At 49.8% G+C, this 11,560-nt stretch overlaps 1 protein-coding gene across 1 annotated transcript; it reads right to left on the bottom strand.

Moving 5' to 3' along the window:
- Positions 1-5,002: 5,002 nt before the first annotated feature.
- On the bottom strand, positions 5,003-9,081 carry PFICI_05887 (uncharacterized protein; the record flags this gene model as incomplete). Its single annotated transcript, XM_007834468.1, has 6 exons — positions 5,003-5,194; positions 5,266-5,314; positions 5,371-5,641; positions 5,709-5,925; positions 5,992-8,316; positions 8,425-9,081. The coding sequence occupies 6 exons, from the start codon at positions 9,079-9,081 to the stop codon at positions 5,003-5,005; spliced, it is 3,711 nt and encodes a 1,236-aa protein (XP_007832659.1).
- Positions 9,082-11,560: the final 2,479 nt, after the last annotated feature.

Raw genomic sequence — 11,560 nt, forward strand, 5'->3', positions numbered from 1 at the left:
AGCCTATCACTGTATTCGAGTGTTATGGCTCGGTTGCGCTTTTCGACCGAATGTCTCCCATCTTGTCGACTTGTTTGTATCGTCCGCGCAGAGCTTCGGTCACAGCTGCTGTCGTGGTCGCTGCAAAGTCTTGCCATTGCTTGTGCTTATGGGAATCGGTCTGGTTGCAGACCCATTTGATCACAATGCTGGGCACCTCATCCCATAATTCCGCTTTGCCGTATATGCTAGTATTGTCATCCCAGATCGCAGTGCATTGCACGTCTCAGTGTCAGCCGTCAGGTATTCGGAACGTTTTCCATTATATTGTTTGGAAAGCCAATCACACGGCACAGCTTGTCCCAACAGTGTGACTGGAAATCTTATAGGATGGTTGTCGTCTACGATTTCGGATGCACCACAGGGTATGAATGCGCATCACAACAACCGAGTATGTCGAGCAAAACAGGCCCCGCGTACCCAGGACTTTCTCCAGCGGTCCGCCTACCCTGATCAGCTTGAACAACTGCTTTCACACAGGAAAGATTACCGGGACGCTCTCTTGGGTCTCGGCGGATCTGGAAAGACACAGCTAGCACTCAGCTATACACACAGAAGATGCAGTCACCCAACCTGCTCTGTCTTCCTTCTGGGTACATGCCGTGACGGAAACATCCCTTGCACAAGACTACAAATGGATCGCCACAAAGCTGGGACTTGCAAGCCATATAGACGAAAAGCATCTATGGGGCCTATGTGAGAAATACCTCGATCACGCACAACGGGCAGGAGACTGGGCACATTGCCATTACGGAGAAGAGAATGTCGCCAAGCTGTTCATGCGTGTATCTAGGTATCTTTATGATAGGGGAAGATGGAGACGGAAGAAAATTGTGGGTGATGTAGTCATGAGACTCCAAGAAAAGGTGCTGGAGGAACAACAATCTCGGGCATGGCGAGCCTGACAACGACATACTGCCAACAAGGAATATACGAAAAGGCAAAACAGATTGAGACAAAGATGCTGCAATTTCAAAGGAGAACACTGGGTAGCAATCCTCTATATATAATCTCGAGAGTATGAACAACCTCGCGAAGACATACAACAAGGAAAACATGAAGAGGCAGACCAAATATTGACGGAAGTTCTTAAATCTCAACCTACAACCATACAGCTTGGTGCATGATCATCCGAATACGATCAAAGCCATGTTCAACCCGGCTGCGACATATCACAGTCAGAATATGCTCGAAGAGTCAGAAGCAATCGAGATCGAAGTCTTGAACCAGCGACAACACATCTCGGAGAAGGGAACCATCCCGATACAACCACAGCCATGTTTATCCTAGCTTTCACAAATCATGAGCAGAGAAGACTCCAATAGGCAGAACCCATCTGAATCTAAGTTATAAATCTACGCCGACAGATTCTGGGACAACAACAACAACAAGAAGAATAGCATCCGTCCACGATCCAATCTATGGCCTACTTGGCAACATCTTTTCATACACAAGGGAAATTAGCAAAAGCCGAAATGATGGATATGGAAGTCTTGTAAAGCCGTAGGAATAGTTTGGCAAATTCTCCTCCAGATACTCTCCAAAGCATGAAGCCTCCCTACCATGTGATACATCGAGCCCACGAGAGTCAAGAGGCTGAAAAGATCAATAGAGATGTCTTGCGACTGAGGCGACTTGTTTTGGGAGGTCTCCCATCCAGATACGCTCGCCAGCGCATGGAATCTGGACGTGACTCTACAATCTCTCAAAGCACCTTTCTGTATTGTCCAATAGACGAGCCTCGGCGGTCCACGCATGAGCTATACATGGTGCGCACTGTATTCCCTGATGGCCTTCCAACAAGGACATGTGCAGCGAGACGGTGGCTTGGATGCAAAATGTCCAAGTACCTCCTCACGTGATGATGAAAGCAAACAAAGGAGGAAAGACATACACACACCTCTTGCGGATGCCAGCAGGAGATGGATAGTTGAATATGCCGGCAATTGCTTGTAAAGGCAGTCAACCCCAACGCTATAGGTGGTGCTGTTTGCAAACGTGCTATGGGGTTCACTTGCAGAAACAATGATAGACGACTCAGGGAAAAGTGAAAAGACTCGTCTAGTCTCGAATCCTCTCGCGACCTTTCCCGTAAAGTAGCCAATGAGCTCGCTCTTCTCAACGATAGGGTCCAAGTGTTTCCAACATAGAGGGTGTCATTGGTATACTCACACAGACTAACAAACAGGCAGTCAGGCTTGCTTGCATCAAGACAAGTCTGGGGTACATGAAAGTCTACGCACAACAGCTGCAGGATGGGGTGTGGAACCGTTACTTGATGTTACCCTCTTGCTTCCAGATCCGGAGGGGCTCTTGGCGGACTCTTGCTCCGCCCGCGTTGAGAAGTTTCAAGAAGAGCCCAGTACTCGTTGTATTACATAGTACACATCCTTTCTCTTGGCCAGAGCATAAAAATACATGTCCCTTCCTCTTTTGGAGAAGACGGAGAAGAAAGAACAATAAAACCCGCAAAAAAAAAAAAAATGGAAGAAAAAGAAAGGCCGGATCATTTTGATGCTTCCTTCTGACCGGGAAGAGATACATTAGAATCCCTGCCACTACCACGACGACGGTACGGAAAGATACTTGGTTACTTTGCATCAAGATCCGGGTAGTAGAAACTCACCTATTTGTTCAGTCGCCGCATACCGTGAGGGGGAGAAGAAGCAAAAAGTATAGCAAAAGTACCCCGCCAATCGGTTCAAGGGTCAGCATGTGTTAGGTACATACCTACCTACGCAGGTGGGATGGAGGTCCATGTAGTTCTGTATTCTTCTTTCCCGGGGCAACGCGGGGTGAAGTTCATTTTGCCCATTCCCTTATCCCACCGCATTTCTGCACCATGGGTCGTCTGTCTAGTACAAAGAATCCGCTACCGAGGTCTGCCGCAGTATTGTACAGTAATACATCTTTGATGAGGGATGACTATCAACGGCGATTTCATGCTTGTGAAAGGACCCGAGGCATCGCCGAATATTCACCATCTCATTCATGCATTTGTTGTCTTGCCTTCTAGTGACTGGGCGACAAGAAGACCGACGTAGTTTAGCAGCACAAGCAAATGAGGAACGAAGCAGATATGAACGGACGCTGGTGTATAACTTTTTCAACGCAACCGGTAGGCCGAACTCTCGGTATAGTCATATCATCTTTTCCCAAGAAAGAGGTAGCCCGCTTATTAGAGGAACATGTGTATTGTGTTTGGCTTGGCTGGGCTAGCCCAAAGCACAATGTCAAGTCGAGCCGGGCCGGCTGCCGTCTTACCACCACCACGACCCAGATCTGGGAACAAAAACATGGAAGGGGTCTGTCTCTTGGTCGTATCACAGACCCCCAAATTTTGGCAAGGAAAAAAAAAAAAAAAAAAAAGCCGCCTGGGGGTATATGGCAGTATTGATTGGGGCGCTTTGCGCCTCTTTTCGACTACGGGCCGATTCCAATGAGACTTTTATAGGGTTTTGCGTAAGACAGTACAAGTCCCGTTCTCTTTTGCATGCTCTTAACCCGTGTCGATTTGAGCAGAAGTAGGTGCAAATGACGAATCGACGATGATATTTCTCCAACGAGTGATACCGAACCCCGGATTGTACATACTACAAACATTAGACGAGATGCGCATCCACTGGGTCCTCGCTTGTGCTGATTTGGAACCGAGGCTGCTTGTTAATGCTACCTGACTGCGATGGTAAGTAGGTAGGTAGGTAGGGAGGGAGGGAGGCAATGGTGAATGGCCTTGTTCAACAGTGCTTGTCGTGCTCGAATGCTCCCACCCGAAGAAAAAGAAAATCAAACTCTCCCTTTAAAGTGTGCTGATATATATCATCAAGGGCGGCCTTTCATACATGGAATAAGTGTCCTTGTCCGGGTCACTGCATTGATTGCGGATTGCTTCAGAAAGATTTCCTGCCATGTACCTCCATATTCGAAGAAGTGTTCATCAACACCAGATGCAAGCCACACGTGTTAGCCATCATGTTTCAAGACCAAAAGTGACAAAATGCAGACACAGCACTGCAGCAGCCACTGCAAAAAATTGATTTCTCCGCCGCAGCGCACGAAACAGCCTGACCGGGGCCCAGAACAGACTCGTACACATTACGCATCATTATTCTTTATACTAATCCATGTGCGACCCTGACAAAGTCCCCAGATCACGTTCCACATGATTAGATGGGTACCTACTTACATACATTGTACAAAGGCAGGACCCAGTCGATAACATTCAGAACAAGTCTAAGTATCAAGAGCTCAAAAGGAATCAATGCTACTCGCAGTGTCTTACTACTCCAACAGCTTTCCCAAGAATTTTCTGCAATCGGAATACGCACGTATATATTGTATATATAAATATAGGTAGACAGGCAGGCAGGCCCTATGCACTCAACATGGTCTTGGACAGGGATGCAGCAGTCCGAGATACAAATTTTGTGCATATATTATTGCCAAACCTGCTCTCATATGAATCTCCCGATACAGAACGTGCTGCTCGTTTCGGCCTCCGTCCCATAGTACCCTAGTTCCACGTGCAAATGTGCAATGTCCATTCCAGCTCTTCGATTAAATCTCATCAAGGTGGAGGGAGTTTTCGTTCGACTAGCTCATGATCGAAACCCCTTTTTTCTTTTTTCCTGTCTCCCCCTTCCATTCCTTGCCCATTGCCTTGCCGAGTGCCGCATGATCCCCAACCCCTGCCTTTGCCGGTGGGCTGCTTACTCCTCTACAACTCAAACCGGTCACGGGCCATGCTGAAGTTCAATATGACCATTTAGTAGACGTTTTATGCTCAAACCGTAAAGTATCATGGCTCTCCACTTTCCCGCTTGGATTTTCGCTCAATAGGGCCTTCTGACTGCCGTATCAAATCCTTTGTCGTGTAGTGGTCTTGCAGGCCACTCCACCGAGACCTTTGGCGCAGATAGTACAATGAGCAGGCTCCCGTAGTCGCTTATCCCTGTCCACTGTCCTAGATGGAAAGCCACTTATATACGGCTTCATCCACACAATGGGCGATGCTCAGGGGCCCGGGATCCTCTCCTTCTTGCGCGGCGATCAGGGAACGGCATATTCGCAATGAGTCGCCCTGCTTAAGACCGTAGCGTCTGGGCCTGTCTGGGTCGATGCACTGCCTCATAGAAAGCCTGATTCGGCCAAAACCCTATATCACAACCATGATCAGTAAGCTTTTTGTTTCTTTTTTTTTCTTTCACGGCCGACGCGTCTTTTTACAGTAGCAGACACAGAGAGCAACTTCTCCTGGGAAGGCAATGCGTGTCCTCTAGGTAAAAAGCTAGTATGAGGGCGAGGATGGCATTCAGCCGTAATGCTACGTACCTCACAATCTTTTCATCCTCCCGTTCACGGGGTTCTACTTGCAAGCTCTTGTCGTACATCTCGTGGACATCGCCGGCAGCTTGCATGTTGGATAGGATGTAGTCCTGAAGATCAGGCACGGAATGCAGAGAGTAGGGTGCATTTTGATACTGCTGGATGTCTCGAATGACCTCTGCAGTCTTTGCACGCTTGGCGAAATTGATCAGGTTAGTCTTTTTAATAATTGAGGGGATTCCATCCTCAATGAAGGTAAGATCTGTCAGGTATACACCTACACAGGACGAGGCCAGATTAGCAATCCATGCGAATGAAACTCGCTACAGTCATGGGCAACATACCAAAGAAGGGAATACAAGGTGGATTAGCCGCGTGTAGAGCCTCACGATATTCACCAAAGTTCTTGGTACTGGCCATCAGTCGTCGCATTGTCTCCAGAGTGGCCGTGGTTCGAGCGGGCACCTGATCCCACGTCCGCTTGAGGCGAGCGATGGGCGCAGTACCCAAGGCTGAAATGATAGACGTCAGTGTAGAGAAGTTGTTGAGCAATCGGCATTTCTGTTTTGGGTCAGATGAAGTCAGCAATTATCCTTGTACACGGGGAAACACTTTGCGTAAACTTACGTCGGCTACCGAAACAAAATGCTTGATGACAACGACACGCTTCTTGACATCCATCTGAGCCAAGATCATCTCTGCTACCCAGTTCGTCATCTGGTTCGAATGAAGAATCAAGGCCTTCACGTTGGGTGCTGGCTCGGGCTCTCCTTCGCCAATCTTCTTCTGCCAGGTCTTGTTAAGGCATTCAGAAGGCTTGATCTTGCCGTAGAGCTTGGACTCGATAATGGTTAGCTGACGGGCGAATTCTGTGACATCGATATCCAAAAACTTGAGCTTCTTCATGTTCTTGGGCATGATGGGCGCAGGTATGTTATTTGTCAGCGTTTGAATCATGCGCTTGGAAGAAAGCTCCTTGCCGCTCAGGCGTTGGTCCAAAACGGCCATGAGAGGCGCCGAACCGGGCGTTTCTGTGGATTTGACTGTCTCTCGAGCGAATTGGTACACATCTCGGATCAGGTGTTTTGACTCCTCGTTGTTCTCCTCGAGCCAAAAGTTGTCGAACCAACTCTTCATTATGTTCACAACTCGGAATCGAATGGGCTTCTGCTTGCGATCGCGCCATATGTCAAAATCGATACTGCTCAAGCCTTCGGGCGGCTGAATGTTGAAGCGCTGCACAAGTAATTCGAACAACTCGCGCGCAGTTGTGAAAGACCGATAGGTAAGGAGGAAGGTGTCTTTGAAGTTCGAATCCAGCTTATCGTGCCGAGTGAGCTGCTCGACCAAAGCCAGCAGCGTACCTCCCTTTACGGCAGGAGGTGAAGTCTTGAGATCCCAAGACAGCTCGCTCTCGAGGTCAAGACGAAGGAAGGGAGGCATTTCCTCTGGGGCTTGTATGGCACCTTGTGGTGTTGGATCATCTCCGAGAATCTTCCTGACTTTGGATAAGTCGCCCTTTCGGTAGTTGTTCGTTGGAGCGTCGCCTTCGGTGAAAGACTGTGACGTAACCAGCGGTGGCCGCCCACCCATTCCGAGCGTGCGAGACTCTGCCCGGGCGTGCACGGGGTTGTATGGCATGGTGTCGCCTCTTCTGACTTGTTCGCGTTGATAAATGTCTTCGCGCGCGATGCTGCTGGTCTGCGTAATAACGCTCATAACCTGTTCCGAGAGTAGCTGCAGCGAGAATCCAATGTGCGATGAGTTCTGCTCCAATGCGCGGGCACATTGCTCAACGTACTTGAGGCGGCCTTCCAAGGACTCGCCGCGCACCTCTGCCCATTCATCGCCTAGCGGCCCAGCGACTGCTTGGCAACCGAGTATAAGGTCCGATATGTTATCGTATAGGCTCTGTTTGTACGTCATGTAATCGGAGAGCTGTGGCGTCTGGAAATTGTTTCCGAGAGAGGAGAGGTCAATGGACTCGATCATCTGAACCCACGGCTTGAATGTTTCCATGACCTTGCCACCTGCTGTACAAACGTTGTTGCCAATGACCTCATGCTTGTACGGTGTGATGACCTTGTCTGTCACGGTGAGGTACTTCTCAAGTTCCCTGATGCTGGAGACCAGCATCCTCTTCTGCTCGTCAAGCCTCTCCAATAAACGTCCGTCGAGAATTGCAGCGGGGTCCACAAGGCCGTCTTGTTCGTCATCCAGGAAATTTGAGGTGATGGGGTCCCGGGGTCCCAGCCCGTTGTTCTGCCAGCTACCGCCCACGGTGCTTCCAATGACAAACCCAGGAAACAGCCGGGGGATTTCCTCGCCCCTCTGTTGCTTTGCAACTTCAACGAAACTGAAAACTCCCATGAGGACACCGTCGGCTTCCTGCATACATTTTTGCACGGATTCGGCATTAGGCCAGTCGGCGGCGGCTATATGCGACGAGATGACCAACTTTGAGAACTTTGACATCATATCTCTAAAATGAGGATACAAAGCCTTGTTTGTGGATATAATTGAGGGCTGACCAGAATGGTTGTCGGTTGTCCCAGAGCCAGCGGCTAGTAGTAGTCGCAAATGATCAGATATGTCCTCAGCGCGACTCACATATTCGGCACGATTATTAGTCGTGATCGCTTCGCGGTACCGGTCGATGGCCTTCTTCATGTCGGTGACCAGTCTAGTCCATGTGAGGGGATAAGCCGATCCATCATCAAAGAATGAACGAGGAATGGTGGCAGCCTGTGGCAGGCTGAAGCTGGCGCCTGTGAAGGAGGTGGCTGAAGCCAGCGTTGGCGTCTGGCCGAATCCTGTTGCTGAAGGTAGGTTCGTGTTGATGAAGGTGTCCCCTCGGACGCGGGTCGCAGGCGAAGCTCCGTTCATAGAATCCATCGAGGGCGCCGGTGATATTCCCACCCCGTCATTCGTGTAGGTACGCCGAGCTCGTGACTATAGGCGACATGTTTGTGTAAGTAATCACACTGAAAATAAGATAACCCCACAGCCAGCAACTGGTCTGTCCAGTGCAGCAGGCATGTATTGTGATAGAACACTTACAGCTGAGCCTCGAGGGGCCATCATCAGTGAATCGTTTTCTAATTCGGATGCAGAAGCGGCTTCCGAGTCTTCGTCTTCGTCCTGGGTAAGGCCTCTAGCCATCATTTCAGGAGGTGGTCGCGTCTTTTCGGGCATATTGACATTCATTCGATCCATCGGCCCCGTCTCGTTGAGAGATGTCGGCGACTCCAGAGGCAGCTCCATGCTGCTTTCACCCGTCATGGTATTGTAATAGAACAGTCTGCCGTCGCGGGTTGCTTGTGGGATCCAAAATTCGGCACCAGCAGACTTGATGCCCATATCCGTGCCCTCTAGGGGCAAACCATTGAAATCCTCCTGGTCTGACTCATTTTCCTCATCATACTCTTCCTCATAGCGGACTTGATCTTCAAAGTCATCGTCTTGGGCAACCATCATTCCATTCTGAGCAGCCTGGGGCATCTCATCCGTAGCTGAGATGATTTGACAATAGTTACTTGGGAACCAGCCTCGAACGCCGTTGATCACACCATCCCACCAACCACTCTCGAGTTGTGTGATAACCTGGATGATATCACCCTCGTGGAAGCTCAGACTCGTGCGATCATCCGCCTCGTAGTCATAAAGCGCCCGCACGTAGATGGTGCCCGGCGGGGCGGTTCTTATGATGCCGTTCATGTTTGTGCTGTATGTAGATGTAAGAAAACTGCGGTCACCGTCAAAGAGGGCCAAGGATGCCGCGGCCGGATCAGAAGTGTCGTCTGCAGCGGTGTGGGCCTGGGAGCGTGGGTTGTAGCTAGTACCTCTTTGTGTCTGTCGTAATGCTGGCGATGGGGCCACAGTCATAAGCATCGTGTTACCGGCCGTGTTTTGGATGCTGATATCAGACTAAGAACCAGTGTTGACATCAAGTCATGGTCTGGTACCATATGCGCACAAAAACAAAGGAGTAAGTGACTGATCGAAGGAGCGAGCAAGCGAGTCAGTTGGGAGACCCCTATGCAATGCACGAGATCTACAAGCAAGAAAGCGCAAGAAGTCGTATCCAACGGGAAGGTACCAAAAAAATGAGCGGGAAGAAGAGAAAGACGGAAGGCAACGGCGACGAAGCAATTGTTGAGATCGTCGTCGTTGTCGTTGTCGTCGTTTACGGTCCCTGTCTTGGGAGTAGTCGTCGTCGTCGTACTTGCGTCCAGCCCAGCCCAGGGGGGAAATAGCGCGTGGATCGAGGGGTTAGGGAAAAGTCGAATCAGCCCCAGCAAAGGAAGATAGGGGAGGAGACGCGGCGTATGTAGTGTGCCGTCAATCGGACGGTCGATCCAAGAACAGTCCCAGAACACGACTCGAATGCCGTCGGCGGGCGTCGTTGTCGTCGTTGTTGTTGTCTTTCAGCTGCAAGCGCTGGCACAGAGACGAGACAAAATCGACGACTGTCGCGAGAGAGGTCGTGAATGGTTGTCGGTGGTTTGACCCTTCTCCTAACTGGGCGGGTAGGGAAGTAAGTTGGATCGCCCAATTCGCTGATGGGAAAAGGGAACTTGAGCAGGTCGCCCCAGACCCGGCTGACAGCTGGGGTCCGATGCTAATCAATCAGGATCCTTCCTAAGATACATACCTACTGGCGCTAACTGTAGATGGATACATAGTACATTAGGTACATGTGGTGTTCCATGGGTGGATGTGTGTGTTTGATTTTTTTTTTTAAAATCCTTGGAGGGATGGTACCCTGAAGACCGCCCCCCCCTCTTCCTACCCCCTACTGTGTAGAACACAGGGGGGGTTAAAGTACTATGGTAGGTAACTGGGGGTAACCTCAACCGTGGGACGCTGCAGTGGGCGCTCAAGTTGGGCGGGCCGTGTGGAGTTCAGGATCTAGGGATTTGGCCTGGTCCAACCAAAGAAAGTAATTGGATTCCGAGATGCAGAGCTTTTGTGATTCCTACATACTTTACGGGCCTCTTTCCAGAAGGGACTCCGACATTAAGCCAACTACCAACGGGGACCGACTGAAGAAATCATGTCATCGCCCGCTTCCTCTGACAGTTTGCCTTCATGTTGTGGTGGTGGTGGTTGCTGCTCCCGTTGTTCGATTGCTCAATCTGGGACCCGCTGGTATCAGGCGCGATGTACACAGTAGCCCGTGTTTGAACTGCATACGAACAGCTATGTACCTGGGACGACTAGCACAGTAGAGAATCAAATGTTGATATGATGCATGTGGATTGCATGTGGTCTGTCTGTATTTGGCGGCTGAGGTATGTACAGAGTAAGGTAGGCTCTGCATGCAATACACAGAACGCAATCGGGGCGATTTGATTAAGAATTTCGGCAGCTCGGCTTTCTCAGATAAATACATGTCTGCAAACATTACTGGGCAATATGGTATGGGCCATACATAGAAGAACCTAGCTCGCGGGCTGCTGCTCTACAAGCAGATTCTCAAGTCCATAATTCTCTTCCCGGTTCGAAGGATACTACTGTTGGAAAAATATAGAATACAAACAGTATTCACAGAATAGGTACGTATGCAGACTGCCCCGAACTGGCCGATCCTGACCGGTCGGTCCCTTGCCCCTCCTCTTCACTTTTTATCCCCTGCTTCGGGGGTTTCTCCCCCTCATGATCAAAGCACCCTAGCCGCTCCTTCAAGCCAGGTACATAGCATTATGCATACTTGGTTGCGGTCAAGTACAATAAGTGTATGTCGTACACCACAATACCTAAATTTACACCCAAATATGCCTTTATATACACATGGCTTCATGATAGGTCTATTCAACAAATATGTCGGTGTATATGCACAAATGCAAATTCGTACAGACTACTCAAGTCCTCAAAAGTTGTACGTAGTGGATGTTGTGGATATGATCGAAACAGGGCCACAAGGGGCCAAGGGGGCGCGCGCGCGAGAGAGAGAGAGAGAGAGAGAGAGAGGCCGTCTCTATGACCATTCCGTACAGAGTAACTACATTCCATTTTCTAGAATTCACAATGTACGACGAGATACCGTGACGGCTTACCATGAATAAATCGTGTGCGGGTCCAAGAAGAATTCAATCCTCTTCGCCAGGGCCCGCTGACTTATCCATCTTGGTATGTCTGGGTACTTAAGCGAGTAGCAGAGCCGACAAGTCTGGAGCGACACGCACGCTCGCAA

This window comes from Pestalotiopsis fici (assembly GCF_000516985.1).
Source record: "Pestalotiopsis fici W106-1 unplaced genomic scaffold PFICI_Scf_3, whole genome shotgun sequence".
In the NCBI taxonomy this organism is placed as follows: Eukaryota; Fungi; Ascomycota; class Sordariomycetes; order Amphisphaeriales; family Sporocadaceae; genus Pestalotiopsis; species Pestalotiopsis fici.